The sequence below is a fragment of the Heptranchias perlo genome, chromosome 16 (assembly GCF_035084215.1).
Source record: "Heptranchias perlo isolate sHepPer1 chromosome 16, sHepPer1.hap1, whole genome shotgun sequence".
Taxonomy (NCBI): domain Eukaryota; kingdom Metazoa; phylum Chordata; class Chondrichthyes; order Hexanchiformes; family Hexanchidae; genus Heptranchias; species Heptranchias perlo.
In genome coordinates this window covers 59,646,566-59,671,533 of record NC_090340.1, presented here as the reverse complement: position 1 = coordinate 59,671,533, position 24,968 = coordinate 59,646,566, and the positions used below count along the sequence as shown (strand labels likewise).

At 43.7% G+C, this 24,968-nt stretch overlaps 1 protein-coding gene across 1 annotated transcript in view; it reads left to right on the top strand.

Moving 5' to 3' along the window:
* The window catches only part of LOC137333810 (cadherin-8-like), a 156,993-nt gene that overhangs the window by 10,778 nt on the left and 121,247 nt on the right, over window positions 1-24,968 (top strand). Inside the window, exon 2 of the mRNA XM_067998162.1 lies at window positions 6,093-6,593. Within this exon, the coding sequence (XP_067854263.1) occupies window positions 6,342-6,593 (252 nt within the window). The 5' untranslated portion in view covers window positions 6,093-6,341. The remainder of the gene's footprint in view (window positions 1-6,092; window positions 6,594-24,968) is intronic.

Below are 24,968 nucleotides of genomic sequence, written 5' to 3'. Positions count from 1 at the left end.
TCTGCCTAATCATATTATGATTTTCTAAGTGCCCTGTTACTACATCCTTAATAATAGATTCTAGCTTTTTCCCTACTACTGATGTCAGGCTAACTGGCCTTTAGTTCCCTGTTTTCTCTTTCCCTCCTTTCTTGAATAGCGGGGTTATATTTGCTACCTTCCAATCCACCGGGACCGATCTAGAATCTAGGGATTTCTGGAAGATCAAAACGAATGAATTCACTATTTCTGCAGCCACCTCTTTTAAAACTCTAGGATGAAGGCCATTGGGTTCAGGAGATTTGTCGGCTTTTAGTCCCACTAATTTCTCCAGTACTTTTTCTTCACTAATCTTAATTACTTTAAGTTTCTCACTCTCATTAGCCCCTTGGTTCACCACTATTTCCGATATGTTTTTGTGTCTTCTGCTGTGAAGACAGATACAAAATATTTGTTTAGCGTCTCTGCCATTTCCATATTCCCGTTATAATTTCTCCTGTCTCAGCCTCTAAGGGACTCACGTTTACTTTTGCGAATCTCTTCCTTTTTATATATTTGTAGGAGCTCTTACACTCTGTTTTACAGCTAATGAAGTACTTTTGAAGTGTAGTCACTGTTGTAAAGTAGGTAAATGCGGCCGCCAATTTGTGCACAGCAAGATCTCACAAACAGTGGTGAGATAAATGACCAGACAATCTGTTTCTGATGGTGTTAGGGGAAGATAGGAACATACTGGTTTAGGGATAAATGTTGAACAGGACACCTGGGAGAACTCCCATTTTATTCTTCAAATAATGCCATGGGATTTTTACAGCCTCCTTAGAGGGCAGGCTGGGTCCATTGTTAACGTCTCATCGGAAAGACTGCAACTCTGACAGTGCAGCACTCCCTCCGTACTGCATTGAAATGTCAGCCTGGATTTTTATGCTCAAGTTGCTGGAGTGGGTCTTGAACTCACATCAATCATTGAATCATAGAATCATAGAATGTTACAGCACAGAAGGAGGTCATTTGGCCCACTGCGCCTGTAAACAGCTACCTAATTAGTCCCACTCCCTTGCTCTTTCCCCATAACCCTGCTCATTTTTCCTTTTCAAATATATATCATACTGGAATGTTTCACGGTGTACAACTTATTTCATCGTTCATTGTGTTTAGCATATTACCATGGAAGGGCTGGTGTTAGTTGGCATAATCCACTATGCAATCTGACAAGCCAGCAGCTCTGTGGCGTGGCCAAGTCTCCTGTGTTCCTGTTGCTCATAGTATCACACCAGCAGTTGCACAATTAGATATGGTGTGGTGGTCATGAAATTATGCAATGTGTTTTGCACAATCTCACTTCGGTGCTGCATTGGTTTAGAAAATGAATTATTGAATGAGACTGAACTCATTGCCCGAAGCAAAAAAAAATGGCTTTAAGTAGATTCCATTCAGATGGTTGATGTATGCTTGCAAATGCAACAGAACTCAGTGCATGAGTACAGCTGGTTACAGTGGGATAAGTATTCTCCGTGTATGATGGTATCATTAAGGCCTTTGAAAAGATTTCCTAGAAAAACGTACTTATGCTTTTAGAATATGTTCATAAATTCAATTGAAGTAGTGAGCAGAGGAAATCATCACAAGGCTATTTATGATGTTGTTGCATATGGAATAAGAGGAATTCTTATCCCAGTGTTCACAGATACAGTCTCTAATTACTTTTGTTGCAACCACCATTGGCGGCCGTGCCTTCAGCAGCCTAGGCCCTAAGCTCTGGAATTCCCTCCCTTAACCTCTCCGCCTCTCTACCTCGGTCTCCTCCTTTAAGAAGCTCCTTCAAACCTACCTCTCTGATCAAGCTTTTGCTCATCTGTCCTAATATCTCCTTATGCGGCTCGATGTCAAATTTTTCGTCTGGTAACGTTCCTGTGAAGCGCCTCGGGATGTTTTACTATGTTAAAGGCGTTATATAAACGCAAGTTGTTGTTGGGGGGACTTGTGCATTCAGGGATGTAAGGGTTAACTGGTAGTCAGAACATTTGGAGGCTCTACTAAGGCCCTATTCATTTGGACGAGTGAGCACTAAAGCACTAGTTACTGCATTTGATAAGTAGCTGTACAGGTTTACTGTTTATTCAGCAGAGCGAAGGTTAATGAAACACCCCCATGTTCCCCCATATTACTCTGTCGAAGCACAGTTGCAAGCCGACTATTTTTCAAATCATAAAGTACAAAGATTGCCTTACAGTTTCACTCAATTCTCCTTAACCTTCATCAGAAGATATCAAAACTAGGGTAAAAATACAATGAGATCTATCTATTGCAAATGGTGTCTTTCACGGATGAATAGTCTCCCATAAGGTTTTAGTGCTAAATAACTGATGTATTATTCTGGGCAACATTAGGTGGCAATAGGGTCGTCATCATCAGTTATTTTCTCAATACAGTCTCCCAGGCTACTCTACTGTCTATCAGGACTGGTCAATACTTACCTAGCTCTGTATCATGGTGCAGTCTAGCTTAGAAACAAACAGTCAATGAAACAAAGTTTCACCAGGGTATTGCCAGGATTCTCTTGTTAAAATAGAAGCACCAATGAGAAGTTGATGGAAAGGCTAGTCTCCTTTCTTACATTTATTCGCTCTTTATAGAATCTTACCACACAGCAGGAGTCCATTCGACCCATCGTGCCTGTGCCGGCTCTTTGAAACAGCTATCCAATTACTTTTACTTCCCTGCTCTTTCCCTAGAGCCCTGCAATTTTTTCCTGTTCGAGTATATAACCAATTCCCTTTTGAAATTTACTATTGAATCTGCTTCCACCATCCTTTCAGCAGCGCATTCCAGATCGTAACAACTCACTCTCCTAAACTCCCCCCGGTTATTTTGCCAATTATCTTAAATTTACTTCCTGTTGTTACTGACCCACCCGCCAATGGAAACAGTTTCTCCCTCTTTACGGCTTGGCTTGGCTCAATCGTAACATTCTCACCTCACAAGATTGTGGGCATCAAGTCCCACCCCAGGATCTGAACCATAATGCAGCCTCATACTCCAGCATTGCACTGCCCCTCAGATGAGATGTTAAACTGAGGTCCTGCCTGCCTGATCCAGTGGTTCAGGTAGATGTTAAAGACTCCTTGATACTATTGGAAGAAGAATAGTAAGTTCTCCTCGCGACCTTGCCAAGATTGATCCCTCAAACAACACTACCAAAAAAAAGATTGACTGGTAGTCCATCTCATTGCTGCACAAAATGGCTGCTGCGATTAATAGTCACTGCACGCCAAAGGAATTCATTGTGTGTGAAGTGCTTTGAGATGTTTCTGAGAGATATGATAAACTGCCCTTTAAACAAATTATTCCGCTGTTTCAAATATCCAAAAGTCTTGTTATAATATCCACCCTCATAAGACTTCCACAGTTCACAAGATGTCTGATGAGCTCATTAAATTAGTGGGCCTTGTCATCATGGGTTTTAACATGGCAAGGCCTGCTGGGATTTCAGTTGGAAAGAGGAAAGCCCAGTTGGCCATCGGGCTTAATCTACTCAAGAACTTTGATTAAAATGGGCACTGCCGTCCTCTCCCAAAGTGATTGTCACATAAACCCACTACAGAAATATTACAAGATAGATTGCAACTTTAGCTAAAAAAGCTTTCCATTAAAAGGCTGTGGTGCATCACGAAGATTAAAATATTGTGGTACAAGCAACATAGTCGACCAGTAAACAGCAGACTCTGAGTAAGATAAGTACAGATCACTAGATAAGTACAGACAGGAAAGGCCATTCGGCTCATCGTAGTTCTAGAACAGAAATCCCTCAATGACCTGCAGACAGGTTCTTAAAAGATGAATACTTTTGCCTCACCTTCTCTTCTTGGAAGTCAATTTCTATTCCAAGTGTTGATCACTCTTTGTGTGACGAGTCCGAAATTCACCTGTGCCTCCTTCCCCCACATTGCGAGATTCCACCAATTGTGCTGGTTCGGGGAGGCTCTTCAAATTGCGCTCATTTTCTTAGGCACTAGTTGGCACGTTTAAAAGTTTCTTCACATCAAAAAATATTTAATTTGCTAAGAAACTGACTTAGTGTACATGAATGAAACTATTAAGTGGTTCAGTATAGTTTTTGTTCAAGTCATTTTCAGTGACTTTAAATCAGGTTACTTGCAGGCAGAGGACTGGATACCTTTATTAAAACTGCTTATTTTTGGTTATAAATCCATTTTCAGCTGTATTAATAAAACTGTACCAGGATACCACTCTTAAATATATCAAGGAATACTTTTTAATGAGAAGAAAAATAAAAGAAATGATTATGTTCTATATGCGGCCAAAGCGGAAACTTTGGCCCCGTTATATTTTTGGAGGTTCTTCAGGTCCTGCTCCTTGCTGAAATAAAACTCCTGATCTGCCAAGTAAAAGTACTCTCCATGTATTTCCACACAGGCTTTCTCTGACAACTGTTTAAGGTTTTACAGTTGGAGACTACGTTTTGAAATCAATGCAATTCTGTTGCAAAGGAATGAAATATCTAACCTGAGATTTAGTGTGTGGGTTGAGAATCTATACTTAAATTGATTGCCTTTACCCTTGGAATGAAGGAGGATTTCTTAATCCTTTTAATGAAAGCATACATTTAATCACTTTATATGCTAAGGAGTTGTTTGCAGAAATCTCGATTTATAGGAAGGGTACATTAGCAGATCATATCCCTGGCACCAGTGAACTTCAGGAAAGCTGATGGCTCCCGGTCCGGCAACATCTCGATTTTAAAATTCTCATCCTTGCTTTCAAATCCCTCCATGGTCTTGCCCCCTCCCTGTCTCTGTAACCTCCTCCAGCCCTACAATCCTCTGAGATCTCTGCGCTCCACAAATTCTGGCCTCTTGCACAGCCCCGATTTTCATCGCTCCACCATTGGCGGCCGTGCCTTCAGCTGTCTAGGCCCTAACGTCTGGAATTCCCTCCCTAAACCTCTCCGCCTCTTTACCCCTCTCTCCTCCTTTAAGTCGCTCCTTAAAACCTATGTCTTTGACCTAGCTTTTGGTCACCTGTCCTAATATCTCCTTATTTGGCTCCTATGATTCGCCTTGGGATCTTTTATTACATTAAAGGTGCTACATAAATGCAAGTTGTTGCTGTTGTTTCAATAACATGTTCCAGAACCAAATTTAAAGTGTTGTCTTTCTTACATACATCATGGGCTTGCTCACTTGATGCCTCAGTGGGTAACTGCACCAGCGGGTGTGGTACTGAGTTATACAGACCTGGAAAGGTCCAAGGATTGATCCTTGGTGTGTGCTGAATTAATGATCTCGCTCAGGCTAGAGGTACAAGTTTGCTACAATTGGCAAACTGGGGGAAGGGGAAAATATTCACCCAGTGTCCCAGCTCTTGATTACCATCCAGTCAGTCACCCCTGTAATGTTGGAAAACATGCATGTGTGGAACATCTGGAGAGGATCAGGATTGGGTTTGGCAGTGATGGTCCCCATGGCTACTCGCTGTCTTGCTCACTCATGATAGATGGTCACCTGGGAAAGATACAGTGGAACCATAGCCCAGCACATTGTATTAATCAGATTAATGAGGCGCTGTCCATTCAAAAAAAGTTGTTTGGCAAACAATTTTGTATTACATAGAATTTACAGCACAGAAACAGGCCAATCGGCCCAACAGGCCTATGCCAGATGAATGGAGGGAGAAGAGGTGTACATCAGTTTGACTACAATCGTGGCAAGAAAATTAACATTGTCGTGTGTTTGTGAACAAATGAAGAAAAAGGTTTGCCAATCACCTTTTTTTCCTGAAGAAAGTGGTAATGATTTGGAATGCGCTGCCTGAAAGGGCGATGGAAGCAGATTCAGTAGTAACTTTCAAAAGGGAATCACATAAATACTTGAAAAGGAGAAATTTGCAGGGCTATGGGGAAAGAGCAGGGGTGAGTGGGACCAATTGGATAGCTCTTCCAAAGAGCCGGCACAGGCACGATGGGCCGAACAACCTCCTTCAGTGCTGTACGATTCTATGATTCTAAGTGCCCCTTAAAGATGTGAAATGGTAAAGGTTATGTTATGGTGATAAGCAAGTAAAATAATGACTTTCTCTTATTATGTTTCCAGAATGTTCTCATGACCGAACAAGCCAACGAGCTCTTCAGATAGATTAAAGGTGTCTCTTCTTTACACTCAGTATCCTATAAACACTGGAAAGGGACTGTGCAAGTAAGCCTGATTTATCACATGACAAACTTGATGGCTTTCAACCGCAAAGGACCACGGTAATCGGGGACATTTTCTGAGGGAGCGCTTCGGTTTGCTTGTCCTCTCCCACGCACCCTCCGCCTCACCTCCTGAGAGATCCACGGAATAATGCCCGAGCGACTGGGAATGATGCTGACGGATATGCGGACTCGGTTGGTGCTGGCGTGGATTAGCCTGCTTCCTTTTGTGCAGTCACTTCCTCTGGACCCTCCACAGAGTTTCCAGGACGGAGCCGTCTTAACGCTCGATGGGCTGAGCAGCGAAGCAGCAGCTCTCAACCGTGCCAAGAGGGGCTGGGTGTGGAACCAAATGTTTGTGCTGGAAGAATTTTCTGGCCCCGAACCTATCCTCGTTGGCAGGGTATGTTTATCGGTTCATTTTCTTCACGCCTAAACCCGGGATATAATAATCCTTTGAATGCATGTTTTGCTGGCGCAGTCATTTTTAATATATATATATATATATATATGTAAAGCTCTCGGCATCATAGGAACATAGGAAGAGGAGTAGGCCATTCAGACCCTCAAGCCTGTTCATCCATGCAATTAGATCATGGTTGATCTGTATCTTAACTCCATCTACCTGCCTTGGTTCCATAACCCTTAATACCCCTTGCCTTTACAAAAATCTATCAATCTCAGTTTTGAAATTTTCAATTGACCCCCAGCCTCAACAGCTGTTCGGGGGAGAGAGTTCCAGATTTCCACTCCCCTTTGTGTGAAGAAGTGCTTCCTGATATCACCCATGGACGGCCTAGCTCTAATTTTAAGGTTATGCCCCCCTTGTCCTGGACTCCCCCCACCAGAGGAAATGGTTTCTCTCTATTTACGCTATCAACTCGTTGAATCATGTTAAGCACCTCAATCACATCACCCGTTAATCTTCCATACCCAAGGGAATACGAGCCGAGTCCATGCAACAAGTCATCTGCACTTAAAGAAAGAAAATAGTGACCTGGGTGATTCGAGCACTTAGGGAACTATATTATCAACAAAGACTCAAACAACTAAACATATTTTCGCTCGCAGAAATACTGAGGTATATATCTTTAGAACAATGAAAGCAAGTTATTGAAGTATGCAAGTTAGTTAACTTGGACAATCAGCACAAGATTAGCGGACCCCAGTTCAGAATTCACAAGCCACAAGCAAAGCAAATTTTTTTTTCCCTCCTCTCCAAGGAAAATTCGTTTCCCAGACACCTTTAAAAAGGAACTGTCCGTTGAGAAAGGGGATTGAGGGTTAGAGAAATATGAACAGTGCTGCTTGACTTTACTTTAGGGGAAGGAGAGGAAGAAACTTGGGGGCAGATTTTCAACTTGCTGCCCAGGTGTAAAACTGGCGATGCGGATCGGTCGCCCACTATAGAAACCGTCCGATTTTCATTTCCATTGACTTCAACCTAATGACAATCATATACGGACTCCGGGTGGAGTGGGATTGATGGGTTGAGGCACCTTTTCTCTCCAGATTTCCAGACGATCTTAAAACCAACATCTTAAAGTATACAGAAACAATGTATTTCTTAAGATGTATTGTTCCCATAGTAAAAGAGGTAGAACCATTTATAAAGAGATGGGCAGGGGGAGGGGGGATGGGGAGGGTGGTGGCGTTAGTTGGAATTATTTCTGTATTTGTCCCGCTGAGCGATCTCAGTAGTTTGGTACTGGCAAGTGACGGGAACCTGGTGGAGCAGGAGTGGCAGGTAGTTCTGTCCAGTTAAATTAAGAGTACGATGGTAAACCAGGGAGGACTTTTCACTCAAAGAGATATCAAGTTGTGGAATACCTTGCCAGGGAAGACCATTAATGTGGACAGTATTAGTGGGTTCAAGGGCTTTGTATCTGGAGCGAGAAGGAATTCAGGGATATAATAGGAAGGTGGGTAGATGACATTGATCTTTCAAAAAGGAATGGGCTTAATGAGACTATTGGCCATCTCCCGTTCCTATAAATTCTTGTATTCCCAGTTATGGACTATTGGGTTGTCGTGGCTTTAAAACTGAGATATTATTCAGCATTAACTTGTCTACCCAATGTTAGTTTGGTAGCAACCTTACCTCCAGAGCAGATGATTGTATATTGAAACCCCAGGAACTGAGCATATTATCTAGGCCGACACTCCGACTGATGGACTGTTGAACTATCGTAAGGTGCCTTCCTTTGGCTGAGAAATTAAACCAACGCCGCGACTTGCCTATTTCGGAGGTTCCGGTAAACATTAATGATTAATAAAGAACAGGCAGTCTTGCCAGGCATTTAAAAATGTATTTTTTTTTAGTATGTTGTCAAATGTGATGGCAGCTAGTAAACATAAAAATAAATGCCCTTTACCACTTTCAGTGGGCAGTAGCGCCGATGTAACCGGCTGAGGAGAGCAGATTTCTGGCAACAGTTGGAGAAGGGCGATTCCATTCATGGCGACACCGTACCGTGTAATGAATGTCATATCACACTGAGGTGTAAAAGAGTGTTTTCATCCAACAGGGTGATCACAGCAGTCACTGTATCCATTTTATACACCAGGTGTACGTGAGAATGAAAATTTGTCACCTCAAAGTTTATTCCCACATTTGTGATATAAATGATGCTTTTCACAGTTTTCCCAGAAGTAATAGATTTGTATGTTGTGGCACAAAACATTCTTATCGAGGGCCACCGTCTAGGAACGATGCCCTAAATATTCGGTTGGTAGGTGCACTGCCCAATGTCAAACTGAGCCATGCAGTCCAGGAAAGTCCCAGGTTTGATTAGTTTGTTGATAGAAACATAGAAAATAGGAGCAAGAGTAGGCCATTCGGCCCTTCGGGCCTGCTCCGCCATTGAAAATGATCATGGCTGATCGTCTAACTCAGTACCCTGTTCCCGCTTTCTCCCCCTATCACTTGATCCCTTTAGCATTAAGAAATATATCTAACTCCTTCTTGAATACATCTAATGACTTGGCCTCCACTGCCTTCTGTGGTAGAGAATTCCACAGATTCACCACCCTCTGAGTGAAGAAATTTCTCCTCATCTCAGTTCTAAATGGCGTACCCCGTATCCTGAGACTGTGACCCCTGGTTCTGGACTCCCCAGCCATCGGGAACATCCTCCCTGCATCTAGTCTGTCTAGTCCTGTTAGAATTTTATATGTTTCGATGAGATCACCTCTCATTCTTCTAAACTCTAGTGAATATAGGCCTAGTCGACCCAATCACTCCTCATACGTCAGTCCTGCCATCCCAGGAATCAGTCTGGTAAATCTTCGTTGCACTCCCTCCATGGCAAGGACATCCTTCCTCAGATAAGGAGACCAAAACTGCACACAATACTCCAGATGTGGTCTCACCAAGGCCTCAGCTGTGGCAGAGGTATGGACACTTTAATGAGGTGACAAAGTAGTGGGTGAGGTATCAGGGGATTGGATGCAGTGCCAGGGGATTGGGGGAAGTGATGGAGGATTGCTGGCACCTGTGGAACTAAACCCCGACATGATTTAGCACCTTTAGGAAAGGAGAATAGAATATCGAAGAGACAAAAGAGAAATGTTACTTTGTCGTGTAACTGCTGAGGGACTAAGATGATGGATGAAGGCAAAGTGAGCTCTAAGTGATGTTAAGCACAAACTAATATCTGACTTGGCAGGGTTATTATACCTCCAGTGACAAAAATATCATCGCAAATGGGGAACAAAAGGCATCCTCTGATCCTGTAGCATATTGGTTAAGGTATGTCTCCTCAGCTGCCTATCCAATTACAGTGCATTGAGAAAGGCAACTCATATTCTAGATTCATGCCTGGCACATAAGGAAGTCCCTCTGCCCACTACAAGCACAGGAATCAAATATAAAAAGGCACAAAGCAATTCTTTGTAGGCAGGTTGTTGGAGTCGAATGCTGGAGTTAAGAATGTAAAGATATTTTGTAGTCGAGGTGCTTAATATCCGTGCCTTCCCCCACTCCCTTCACTCCGCATCGCTGGTCATTCCTTCAGCCATGGCACCCTTGTCCTCTGCAGTTAACTCCCTTCTCCATCCCAATTTCCAAAGTCTCCTAGATACCTTTCTCCTTGACCGTACCTTCAGTTCCTCTCCCAGACCTCCAAACATATGACTTTTCCCCTTTCTCCCTCCTGGTCAGTGTCCATTCTTTTTCTCCACCATGCAAAGCCCTTTGAGACATGAGGAATGCTGCAGAAGCAAGGAATAGGAAAAATAGCAATAAAATAGGGCATTTTTCTTTCAGCATGGTGTCTGTCAGACTTAGACGTTGGAGCGTTTGATGCAGAGATTTGAATGCAAATGGGGAAAAAGTGGTCCATCGCTCTGAATTGTCGTCCCTCACCTCACACAATGGAAAGGCAAATTTGGAGATTGCGAGTCTCCAGGAATGCAGATGCAAGTATCTCTTCTGCAGGGAGCACACCAGTAAGAATGTCTCTTGAGGAGGGAATAAACAGCTCAGATAGAGCTCAGTCTTAAAAAAAAGAGAGATAATTCTAGGCTAGCCAGGTCTTCATGAGCTTATCAATTTTAAACCCTCGCTCTCTGTGTTTAATCTCACAATTCCAGCCACTGTGTTTCTTGCTATTCTTGTGACACAACTGAACTGTATCAAAAGCTGCAGTCTGTTTCTGAGTGAAGGATGCAGTACGACTTTTAGGTCAACCAAGGCTTTATTTCACTAAAGGTATTCCTAACCGTTACAAAGGAGGCAAAGCAGCGGTGAGTAGTGATGTTAAAAAAAAAATAGACCTTTTCTTGATTGACGATCTCCTTCATGTGTGACTGGAGTGATATTTTCTGTGACACAATTAGGTCTCTCCAAGGAGGAGATTAGTCAGATAGGATTGTTGTATTTCATGATACTATATATCCTGATCTTCCTTGTGTGTGAGCAGAATTCAGCAGTGTTATGTGAAGGACCTCTGTAGTTTCCAAATGTCATTGTTGAGAGGTTCGTCGTAAAGCAAAATGGAAACAAAACTGTGTTGAACCCAGCTTTTCACAGTCATTTTCACAGAGGCTAATTTTTGAAGTGAATTTTTTTTTGACATGTGCACATTAAGTACCAGTCTCAGATATTTCTTAATTCTTTGGCCTGACAGAGCTTGCTTTGATAAGTCACTCAGTGTCAATGATTTACACATAATCTATTTTTTTTTTATTTGATGCTGATGAATTGCTTACGGCAAGATTAAAACACTCCTCCATCTTTTTTCTTTCTGGAATGATTTCACCATGGCGATTGCACTGTTTGCAAGCAGTGGTTTTATTATTCATAAACCTACAATTTTAAATATACTATTAGAATTTTGTAAGACTACGTCCCCCTTCTCTTTCTCTATGCAGTCTGATATGCTCTTCCTCTTTCTGTATCTACACTGCTACGTCTCCTGTGGCTCAGTGATAGCACACTTGCCTCCCCATCAGAAAGGGCGGGGGTTCATAAACCCACTCCTGGGGCTTGAGCACGATACCTAGGCTGACACTCTCAGTGAAGTAGTGAGGAAGTGTCAAAGGTGCTGTCTTTTGGGTGAGATGTTAAACCGAGGTCTCGTCTGCCTTCTTAGGTGGACATAAAAGATCTCATGGCCCCATTTTGAAGAAGAGGAGGTGAGATCTCCCTGGCGTGCTGGCCAACATTTATCCCTCAACTAACATCACTGAAATAGAACATCTGATTATTATCGCATTGCTGTTTGTGGGAGCTTGCTGTGTGCAAATTGGTTGCCGTGTTTCCTACAGTTCAACAGCGACTAAAATTCAAAAATACTTCATTGGCTGTACAGCACTTTGGGACATCCTGAGTTTGTGAAAGGTGCTGTATAAATGCAAGTTCTTTCTTTCCTTTTCTATTCTCTCATACTTTGCTAGGACTTTCAAACTCTAAAACTCCTTACCTCTCTCGATCTTCCCTTCCTTCTATGAGCTACAGGCTTTTAAAATCCAACCTTGGCCAAGCCTCATCACTATTACTTACAATATCTTATTCTATTGCATTCCTTGGGTCTCAAAGGGCTTTGCATGGTGCAGGAAAAGAATGGACACTGAGCAGGAGGGAGAAAGGGGAAAAGCCATAAGTTTGGAGGGAGGGAAGAGGAACAGAAGGCACGGTCAAGAAGAAAGATTTCTAGGAGCCTTTGGAAAATGGGAGGGAGAAGGGATTTAATTGCATGGCTGAAAGAATGATTAATGATGGTGGAGTGAAGGGAATGGGGGAGGGTGCGAGGATTAAGGTGGTGTTGAAGAAGCAGGGGGTGGACGCAGGAGACCATGATGAGGCAAGGCAAGGCCCAGGATCATAAAGTCAATTTTCTGGGACACCAGAAGTCAGTCGAGCTTGCCAGTGATTGATGTCGCTTGGGGCTGAAAGCTTGGGACTTCTTTCCAGCACCCCACCACTATACCCTCTTTTGAATTCTACTCAAGTCTCATTGTTTTCAAAGGGGCTAACCACAGACCAGTCCCAGTTGGAGGGACCAGTGCAACTACACCGAACCTTGGATGCACCCAAATCCTTCAGCAATTGTGTGGTGACTCTGAAAAAGTAGAATTTCCTCTTGCAGCTCAGAAAGAATACGTCCTCCCGAGTGTACTGATCTCCGTTCAAAATTCTTATTCAAAGGAAGTAAATTGGGATTTCAACCTATACAAGACAGTCATCCATCTGTATGATTCAAAAATGATGGTAACACATCTTCTACCTGTTGGGAGATAACCTTAATTTTAAGCATATACATGTAGACTTGCTATTTTGGGTCTATGCTCAATTTCTAAGAAACTCCGTTGACGTATTATTGAGGGAGGAGATGGAAGGGGGGATTGAACTCCATGCATTTCAGAGTGGCACCTGTCAATTTTATGTGAGCCAACACATTGGAGAAGTCTTGACGCTGACCATGAAGTGTTCAATCCGGGGAAAGCTAGTACTGATTGAGAAACCATGGTGAAAGGGTTAAGATATGGGACACCACCAGGACTGAAAAGAGATGGGAAGAAGACAGGGGAAGTGATTTGTTGACGCCAAAGCTTGGGTTTAAAGTTTGTAGGAAGAAGTGGGGTGGGGGGGGGGGGATGGGGAATTAGGCAGGTAAGGAGTTATATACTATTGGGTTCCTTTCAGGCAATGGATCTGAGGAGGAGTCAGTACAGTGAGTTTTTGTTTCATCACAGCGATGAAGCGGGAAGGGGAACACAGCATATTTGGAATACAGCAGCAACAAAGAAGAAAGCTCAGAGGAGCGATGATGATGATAATGTTGATAAAATATGACAGTCAAAGAAAGGATAGAGAGAAAGAAGTTGGAAATAAGACGTGACAGAAGGAATCAGCTGTCACCAGACAGGTACTTTCTTGTATCCTGCCCAGGAGTGTGAGAGTACGGCTGGACGAGCGTCCCCCAAATATGGGTGAGGAATTCAAATATTTTCTGAGCCTTTCCTCCCACTTTGATCTTGATGATGTTATTGTGGCAAGTGGTTTGAAAAGTGCCAGTGATAAAAGGGGACTGAATTAACACATACAGTTGAAATAATAAGACATCTGAAAGCTAATGACTGCACATCCATTGATGTTGATTCAGCTCCCACACCCACTCGCACTCAGTAATTCCTTGCTGCCAGTCCTTCCGATCATGCATGCAGCCCTCACTGTTGAAGCAGCAACGTTCCCTCAGGGGAAAAAAAAAATCAACAGACATAAAAAAAAGGATGTCAATGGGGCACTGTCTATATTTAATAAAAAGTGGATTGGGACACTGCTCTTTTCCCAAGTGTCCTGGGTTCATATCTAGCCTGAACGGGGAGGACGAAATTCTCCTCACTCTGCTGGGCATTAGGGCACTATGGGCAGTGTCAGCCGTGGCTCAGTGGCCATGGTCACACTCTGTCCTCTGGGTCAGAAGGATGTGGGTTCAAGGTCCACTCCAGGGACTTGAGCACAAAATCTAGGCTGACACTCCAGTGCAGTACTGAGGGAGCGCTGCACAGTCTGGAGCTGCCACCTTTCGGATGAGACGTTAAACTGAGACCCTCTCGGGTGGACGTAAAAGACGCCATGGTGCCATTTCAAAGAAGAGCAGGGGATTTCTGCCTGGTGTCCCGGACAATATTTATCCCTGGCCTGCCATCACTAATACAGATTATCTGTTCATTATCACATTGTGGGGTCTTGCTGTACGCAAATTCAATGCCACCTTTCTTTCATTGCAACAGTGACTACACTTCAAAAGTATCTCGTTGGCTATAAAGCGCTTTGGGTTGTCCTGAGGTCGTGTCAGCCTGGACTATGTGCTCAAGCCCAGGCATGGGACTCGAGCCCACAACCTTCTGACCCAGTGTCAAGAGTGCTTGCTACCACCAGAGATGAGGCACAAAAGGGAGAATGTGATGCAAGGGTTCGCAAAGTGGAAATATTCGCCAGCACTGACATGAGCATATCTCGAATGACAAAAAAAAAGTACTTGGGGAATATTCTTTCCAGTTTTGTCAACTACTGTATAGTGATAATGAAAATTCTATTGTAAAATGTCACTGCACTGCAAAAGTCATTATGTCGTTTGTATATTACATGATTGCGACTGAAATGACACCGAGGTCCTTTCCCAGGCGTAAAGAGACCGTCTCTATCAAGATTCTCATTATTCTTCCCTTTTACTTTTTTGTCTTCTCACAATTTTCTCTTCCAACCTCTCAGTTAGCGAAGGCATTGCCTCTCTATCTGACTGCGGTTCCAAAGGCATTGGGCACCTTCCTGTGTCCCACCCAGGTGGTCGAGCCTTGACAGTGAGTGTGGGGCAGGCTATGTGAAAAGAAAGGATGAAAAAAAAAACTTGCATTTATATGGCGCCTTTCACGACCTCAGGACGTCCCAAAGTGTTTACAGCCAATGAAGTACTTTTGAAGTGTAGTCACTGTTGTAATGTAGGAAATGCGGCAGCCAATTTGCACACAGCAAGATCCCACAAACAGCAACGTAATAATGATCAGCTAATCTGTTTTTAGTGATTTTGGTTGCGGGATAAATATTGACCAGGACACAGGGAAGAACTCCCCTGGTCTTCTTCGAAATATCGCCATGGGATCTTTTACATCCACCTGAGAGGGCAGGCAGAGCCTCAGTTTAACCTTTCATCCAAAAGACGGCATCTCCGACAGTGCAGCACTCCCTCACTACTGAACCTGGAGTGTCAGCTAGATTTTGTGCTCAAGTCTCTGGAGTGGGACTTAAACCCACAACCTTTTGAGTCAGAGGCCAGAGTGCTACCCACTGAGCTACAGCTGGCACCGTGGGGCGTCAGAGCTGTGCCTGCTGCAAGCCTTACCCAGCCTCTACAAACTTGCACTTCTATCAGGGACCCCTGGGCAGTGAGCAGGAGCAGGGACCCTGGGCGATTTCCCCCTCCATAAACTAGGATAGCTGAGATTCATTGTGCTGCCTCCTATTGCCATCCCAACTAAGGTCAGCTCATTCAGCACAGACCAGCCTGGCACCTCTAGGTTTCTATGGCCCAGCTTCTCCTTGGATAAACTCACTGAGCTACCACGTGTCTTCTGTCCCATAATTCTTTGTATCGAGTATCTTACTTATTAGGAAGAGGGGGCAAGATATGGCAAATGCATTGAAAAACTGAAAGAAAGACTTTCATTGATGTAGTGGCAGATTATATCTCAAAGCACTTCACATACAATGAAATCACTTTGAAATCCAATGACTTGCTATTATAGAGAAGCACGGCAGCCATGTTGTGCACAGCAAGGTCCCACAAACAACAGTCAGACTAATGGCCAGGGAACCTGTATTTTTTTTTTGCTCTGTTAGCCTTGGTTGGCAAAGGAATATTTGTTAGGCTTTTCCCACCAGAAAACCCCCTACATTTCTTCAAACAACATCATGGCTTCATTCAGATGGCCTCAGCTTAGTTTCTCATCCAAAGGATGGTGCTTCTGAAAAACGCACTGGATTGCGTGCTCAAGTCCTGGAGTTGAAGATCTTCTGACTGACTCAGAGGTGAGAATGCAACCCGTGGAGCCAAGCTGACAGTGGCAGACTCTTGATGTGAAGCAATGGTATTAACACCTAAAGCACTTAACATTGATAAAGAAGGAATTTTGAATGCTGAACATCTCAAATGAAAGCAGAACATGTTGGCAATGCACAGCAGATCCCTCAGCATCTGGAAGGCAAGGGATAATTTAATGTTTCAGGGAATGTTCATTCATTAGAACTGATTCCGATAAAGAGTCCCACTCAAACCATTAACGTTCCCCCCACAAAGAATAGACACCTGACTGGAATAGCAGAGGTGAACACCTTCGGAAGCATTAAAAGAGCAATTGGATGATGCAATGGGGGAGAACGACAGGATCTTTCCAGAAGGATGAGATAAGATGGGTCCAATGGCCATCCTTGTCCACAGTTGTCAGGTGGTCTTGCGTTTCTCTTTTAGACATTGACAGACTTGCTGTGTATTTCCAGCATTTTCTCTTGGTATTTCAATAACTCTTTAATATGTTGGAATGACTCAGAAGAATTAAGACTAAACTCCTGGTGATTCGGTTATTGCAGTTCAGTTGGGTATCAGGCCCTTTGCAATTACCACCCCCTGAAACATGCGCCTGGAGACTACTTTTCGACGCTATTTAGAAAATGAAACAGTGAAACATTTCCTTTCTTTGTACGCTATCTCTATTCCCCGTTTAACATAAGTTTGCTCCAGAGATTTGAAATGCAGTCAGTGTTCTAACTGCACATAATCAAATCTTTGAGGCACAAGCTCATTTTTCTTGATCACAGTGAGACCAAAACCTTCCAGCAGACCTCAACAACAGGATGAAAAGTCTCAAAGAACACAATGGCGAGTGAAATAATGTCATGCTGGTGATGTAAACAGCTCTCCTCCGGCAGAGCTGGCTATGGGTTTCCATTTGTCAATGGCCATGAGAATGGTCTTCCTTAAAGGCCCTAGGACTTTAGCAAGCTTCACCAACCAGGTTTAAACAACCTGTTCTGGCGCAGAAGAAGTATCATCATCAGGATGGGGAGAACGATTCACCACTTTTCTTTTTATGTGGTTTTATAATTGGGTTTACTCCACTGTAATGTTCCTGGCTGCCATTTTGTTTTGGGCAGGTGTGTGTCCAACATGCTCAGGATCCCAAAGGCTTGTTAGTCTCCAAACAAGGCTGCTGAGATGTCTAGACATGTAGAATTTCTGTGGAGTGCACACTTTATACTTGTAGGGACGCATCCTACTTGGTGTCAGTCGTGGCTCAGTGGTGGCGCCCTGGCCTCTGAATCAGAAGGTGGTGGGTTCAATTTCCATTCCAGAGACTTGGGGACTAATTTTAACTCCCAAGAACGGGCGGGTTAAGGGCAGGAAGGCAGTAAAAATAGTGGATTTTTGGAGCAGGACGGGATCGCGGCTCCACCGTGCCCACTTCTGGGATTGACCCAGGCACGTTTGGATGCGCGCTCACAACAGACACCCGGAAGTCCCGCACCCACTTAAAGTTGGCGGGCCAATACTTAAAGGGGCAATGTACCTCATTGAAATTTTTAAGTAAAAATACTTTAACCTTACCTGTTCGGCATTCCCATTACTTCCGATTGACGTCAGGTGAAAGCAGGCGGGAAGGGCCGGGTCCATGAGGTGGGGGCCTTTATTGCACTGCTTGTGGCCCCTGCCCCCGAAGCTGGACGCGCCCCCACCCCCGCCGATCTACCGGTGCTGGACCACCACCTCCCCAGCTCAATGGGGGACGCCCCCTCCCCACCGATGCTGGATTCCCCCCCACCCCCGCCAATGCTGGACCCCCCCGATCTTATCCAAGGCCCACAATGTTGTCCATGCCCCCCACCCCTCCAATGGACAGCCAGCCTGTCAATCACGCTGCCTGGCACATGGGAAACACGGAAGCACAAATACTTACCCTCAGTTGAGTTGCGATCGCAGATTGCGAAGCACTCATTTGGCTTCTAGGTTCCCCACGCGAGTATCTAAAGACGAGCTGGGTTCCCGGCTCCCAGCTAAAATCATGCCCTTGATCACAATATTTAGGTTGATTCCCTCAGTGCAGCACTGAGGGAATACCACATTGTCGGATGTGTCGTCCTTCAGATGAGACGTTAAATCCTTTCAGGTGGATCTAAAAGAACCCACGGTACTATTTGTAAAAGAGCAAGGGGCATGGTGTCCTGGCCAAATTTATCCCTCAACCAACATCACTGAAACAGATTGCCTGCTCATTACCCCGTTACTGTTTGTGGGACCTTGCTGTGCACAAATTGGCTGCTGCGTTTCCTACATTATAACAGTGACTACACTTCAAAAGTACTTCATTGGCTGTAAAGTGCTTTGGGACATCCTGAGGTCGTGAGAGGCGCTGTATAAAGTTTTTTCTTCTTCTTTCTTTACTTATCTAAGTCCAGAGATCTCATGCCATGGCTTAGACCAGCAAGTATGAAAAGGGGGACTGCTGGATTTTAACCAGCTAAAACCAGCCAGCTTACTAAGCAAATCACCGGTAAGCTTCCTGCCAATTGTCCAATTGGGATCCCTCAACTTCTTAAGGCATTGGCCTGCAAGGTTATCCAAAACCAAGTGGAAAGAACACTGACCCTCAGTGATGGACCTTCTCCAAATTCCATTTGTGAGTCAGGCTGGCTGGTCAATTATGAACAGTGCGCTTGGAATACTGAACAGTTGTCTGATTCAGGTATTGATGTTAAACTGAGGCACCATCTGTCTGTTCAATTGAATGCGAAAGATCCCATGGCACCATTCGAAGAAGAGCAGGGAGTTCTCCCTGGCCATCAATTCTCCCTCAAGCACCACCAAATACAGATTAACTGGTCATGAATATCACAGCTGACTGTAGGACCTTGCTATGCACAAATTGTTGTTTGCCCTTTTTAAAAAAAAAGTAATTCATGTGAGACGTTTCTCAGAGATGTGATAAGACACCGTGTAAATCCCAATTTTTATTTTTTGAGTTGTAATAATCTGGAATGCGCTGCCTGAAAGGGTGGTGGAAGCAGAGTCAATAGTGACTTTCAAAAGGGAATTACGGTTATTAATTGGATTAATACTGGAAGGGAGAAAATTTACAGGGCTATGGGGAAAGAGGAGGGGAAAGGGACTGATTGGATAGCTCTTTCAAAGAGCCGGCATGGACACGATGGGCCGAATGGCCTTCTCCTGTGCTGTACCTACAGTGATACTATGTAACCTCCCATCAATACCTTTTCAGCATCAATACCCTAATGAGACATTCAAAGCTATAACACCGAACTTGGAGGCATTTGACATTCTTTCCCGCTGGTTAGCCTATTTCCATGATCGTGGATGGAAAGCACTACATTTCTAGGCAGGTCCTCGAGGATCACAGACAAAAGGAGCTCTGCAGTAGTTTCAGAAAAGTCTCGATTAGATGCCCCATCCAACCTATCACAGATGAAGACATTGAATAGGATAGGTGACGATGGCCTACCATGTAAGGATAAATGATAGACTTACTGAATTGACAAATATACCTGCATCTATGTTGCTTCCATCCCCCCTCCACTCCTTATAGTATTATGTTAGTGAAGACCCATAAACAATACTAATTATGTGAGAGTGTTGTGACATAACAGAGATGGTTACTGTGAGGGAAATATGGTATATCAGAAAGTGTTTTCGCAGGTGTGCAGATGAAAAAGTAAGAACTTTTTATTCATATTGTGCTATCACATCTCTCAGAAACATCCCAAAGCACCTCACATGTAATGAATTGCTTTAAAGTGCAGTCACTGTTGTTATATAGGTGACCATGGCATCTACTTTGTGCCAGCAATGTCCCACAGACAGTAGTGACCTGTTAACTGAATTTTGGCAGCGTGAACTGAGGCAATAACCTTGGTCAAAACACCTGGAGAACTTCCTCCACTTCTACAAAGGTTACCTTTAACATCTTTAACATGCATCTGAACCCACAAGGCCAGGCCTGGGTTTAATGCCCCAGCAGACGAACAGTGCAGCACCCCTCATTAATCAAGAGTCAGCCTAAGTCCTGGAGCGGGATTTAAACCCACAGCCAACTGATTTGAGGATTACAGTGATATCACCTCGTATATCAGAGACCATCATAGCAGGTGTACAAGTGGTATCTCAGAGTCTTCTAGCAATAGTGTGCGGTAATTCAGAAACTTGGAATGTGCTATCTCAGTGTGTTAATAGAATCATAGAAAATTTACGGCACAGAAGGAGGCCATTCGGCCCATCGTGTCCACGCCAGCCGAAAATGAGCCACCCAGCCCAATCTCACTTTCTAGCACTTGGTCTGTAGTCTTGTAGCTTATAGCATTTCAGGTGCATAGCGAGGTACTTTTTAAATGTGATGAGGGATTCTGCCTCTATCACCCTTTCAGGCAGTGAGTTCCAGACCCCCACTACCCTCTGGGTGAATTATTTTTTCCTCAGCTCCCCACTAATCCTTCTACCAATCACTTTAAATCTATGCCCCCTGGTTATTGACGTCCCTGCTAAGGGAAATAGGTCCTTCCTATCCACTCTATCTCGGCCCCTCATCATTTTATACACCTCAATTAAATCACCCTTCAGCCTATCCAATCTTTCCTCATAGCTAAAATTCTCGAGTCCTGGCAACATCCTCGTGAATCTCCTCTGTACCCTCTCTAGTGCAATTACATCTTTCCTGCAATGCGGTGACCAGAACTGTACACAGGACTCAAGCTGTGGCCTAACCAGTGTTTTATACAGTTCTAGCATAACCTCCCTTCTCTTATATACTATGCCTCGGCTAATAAAGGATAATATTCCATATGCCTTCTTAACTACCTTATCTACCTGTCCTGCTACCTTTAGGGATCTGTGGACATACACTCCAAGGTCCCTCACTTCCTCTACACCTTTCAGTATCCTCCCATTTATTGTGTACTCCCTTGCCTTGTTTGCCCTCCCCAAATGCAATACCTCACACTTCTCCGGATTGAATTCCACGTTTCAGGATGTGGTCACCCCGCAGATTAAGAGAGTGCAGGCAGAGAGGGACTGGGTGACCGCCAGACAGACAAGGAGAAGCAGGCAGGTAGTTCAGGAGTCCCCTGAGGGCATCTCACTCTCCAACCAGTATTCATTTCTGGGTACTGGTAGGGGAGAGGGTTCCTCTGGGGAGTGCAGCCAGAGCCAAGTCCAAAGCACCAGGAGTGGCTCAGCTGTGGAAGGGGGGAGGAGAAAGGTCGAGAGAGCAATAGTGTAAGGGGATTCTATAGTTAGGGGAGCAGACAGGCGTTTCTGCGGCCGCAAACATGATTCCAGGATGGTATGTTGCCTCCCTGGTGCCAGGGCCATGGATGTCACTGAGCGGCTGCAGGACATTCTGAAGGGGGAGGGTGAACAGCCAGAGGTCGTGGTCCATATCGGTACCAACGACACAGGTAAAAAGAGGGATGAGGTCCTGCAAGCAGAATATAAGGAGTTAGGAAATAAGTTAAAAAGCAGGACCTCAAGGGTAGTAATCTCAGGATTACTCCCAATGCCAAGTGCTAGTGAGTATAGGAATAGGAGAATAGATCAGATGAATGCATGGCTGGTGGGTTGGTGAAAGAGGGAGGGATTTAGATTCCTGAGGAATTGGGACCGATTCTGGGGAAGGTGGGACCTGTACAAGCTGGACGGGTTGCACCTCAACAGATCCGGGACTAATATCCTCGCAGGGGGTTTGTTACTGCTGTTGGGGAGGGTTTAAATTAGAGTGGCAGGGGGATGGGAACCTGAGCTGGGAGTCAGAAGAGAGTAAAGTTGAGAGCAGCAAGAGAGGGGAGGACCCAGGGGAAATTTACAATACAAATAGTACAAATAGTTGTTCAAGAACAAGTGAAAGGGAAAAGCGTAGAGCAGCAGAAAGAAAGTGTACTTTAGGCACTACAGATAAAGTAAAAACTAGAAGGTGTAAAGCAATTAACCCAGCATCAAAGCTGAAGGTCAGGCTCGGGTGTGTGGCCTGACTAAGAGTTCTATACACAAATGCATGGAGTATAAGGAATAAATTAAATGAACTACAGGTTCAAATTCAAATTGGAGAGTATGACATGATAGCTATTACTGAGACATGGCTGCAGGATGGTTAGGATTGGGAACTAAATATACCAGGTTATAAGGTCTACAGGAGAGATAGGGAAAATGGAAGAGGGGGAGGAGTAGCCTTAGTGACTAGAGATTAAATCACTTCAATGATAAAGGAGGATATAATGAGGGGTAAGCAGCCAACAGAGATCTTATGGGTTGAATTGAGAAATAGGAAAGGATCTAAGACTATAGTAGGGGTTGTGTAACGGACCCCTGGCAGCAGCTCTGAAGTGCTAGATTGTATAAATGCAGAGATTAGACAAGCGTGTAAGAAAGGCATAGTGGTCTTAATGGGGGACTTTAACCTTCACATAGATTGGGAAAAGCAGACTAGCAACTGTCAGAAAGGTAGTGAATTTCTTGAGTGTGTCCGGGATATTTTTCTACAGCAGTATGTCCTAGAGGCAATAAGGGGGCAAGCCATACTAGATTTAGTAATGAGTAATGAACCAGATTTAGTTAACAGGTTAACTGTGCGTGAACATCAATCCAATAGCGATCATAACATGATTGAGTTCAATACAATGTTTGAAAGGGAAAAAAGTGAATCAGCTGCTAAGATTCTAGACTTGGGAAAGGCCGACTTCAATGGGATGAGACAGAGACTGTCCACAGTAAACTGGGCAAATCTGTTAATGGGTAAAATGACTGATGATCAGTGGGAAATATTTAAAGAAACATTTAACGTGATACAGAATCGGTTTATACCCCCGAGGGGCAAGAAATCTACATGCCAAAAAAAAACAGCCATGGACAACTAAAGGGGTAAGAGATCAATATAAGACATAAGGAAAGGGCATACAAAAAGGCAAAAAATAGCACAGATCCTGGCGAATGGGAAAGATACAAAGATCAACAAAGGGTCACAAAACAGATAGTAAGGGCTACAAAAAAAGAATATGAAAAGAAACTTGCAAGGGATATAAAAAGCAATACGAAGAACTTTTATAGTTATATTGGGAAAAAGAGGGTGGTCAGGAGCAGTGTTGGCTCCTTAAAAACTGAAAGTGGGGATATTGTCATTGACAATGGGGAAATGGCGGACATGTTGAATAATTACTTTGCTTCAGTATTTACAGTAGAAAAAGAGGATAGCATGCCGGAAATCCCAAGAAAACTTATATTGAATCGGGGATAGGGACTCAATAAAATTAACATAAGTAAAACAACAGTAATGAAGAAAATAATAGCACTAAAGAGTGACAAATCCCCAGGACCAGATGGTTTCCATCCCAGGGTTTTAAAGGAAGTAGGAGAGCACATTGCAGATGCCCTAACTATAATCTTTCAAAGTTCTCTAGATTCAGGAACTGTCCCTCTAGATTGGAAAATTGCACATTGTCACTCCGCTTTTGAAGAAAGGAGAGAGAAGGAAACCAGGGAATTATAGACCATTTAGCCTAACATCTGTTGTGGGGAAAATGCTGGAGTCTATAATTAAGGATAGGGTGACTGAACACCTCGAGAATTTTCAGTTAATCAGAGAGAGCCAGCATGGATTTGTGAAAGGTAGGTCGCGCCTGACAAACCTGATTGAATTTTTTGAAGAGGTAACTAAAGTAGTGGACAGGGGAATGTCAATGGATATTATTTATATGGACTGCCAGAAGGCATTTGATAAGGTCCCACATTAAAGACTATTAGCTAAGATAGAAGCCTATGGAATCGAGGGAAAAGTACGGACTTGTTTAGGAAGTTGGCTGAGCGAAAGGCAACAGAGAGTAGGGATAATGGGTAGGTACTCACATTGGCAGGATGTGACTAGTGGAGTCCCGCAGGGATCTGTCTTGGGGCCTCAATCATTCAAAATATTTATTGACAACTTAGATGAAGGCATAGAAAGTCTCATATCTAAGTTTGCCGATGACACAAAGATTGGTGGCATTGTAAGCAGTGTAGATGAAAACATAAAATTACAAAGGGATATTGATAGATTAGATGAATGGGCAAAACTGTAGCAAATGGAATTCAATACAAGCAAATGTGAGATCATCCACTTTGGATCAAAAAAGGATAGAACAGGGTACTTTCTAAATGGTTAAAAAGTTAAAAACAGTGGATGTCCAAAGGGACTTAGGGGTTCAGGTCCATACATAATTGAAGTGTCATGAACAGGTGCGGAAAATAATCAATAAGGCTAATGGAATGCTAGCCTTTATATCTAGAGGACGAGAGTACAAGGGGGCAGAAGTTATGCTGCAGCTATACAAAACCCTGGTTAGACCGCACCTGGAGTACTGTGAGCAGTTCTGGGCACTGCACCTTCGGAAGGACATATTGGCCTTGGAGGGAGTGCAGTGTAAGTTTACTAGAATGATACCCGGACTTCAAGGGTTAAGTTACGAGGAGAGATTACACAAATTGGGGTTGTATTCTCTGGAGTTTCGAAGGATAAGGGGTGATCTGATCGAAGTTTATAAGATATTAAGGGGAACAGATAGAGTGGACAGAGAGAAACTATTTCCGCTGGTTGGTGATTCTCGGAGTAGGGGGCACATTCTAAAAATTAGAGCCAGACCTTTCAGGAGTGAGATTAGAAAACATTTCTGCACACAAAGGGTGGTAGAAGTTTGGAACTCTCTTCCGCAAACGGCAACTGATGCTAGCTCAATTGCTAAATTTAA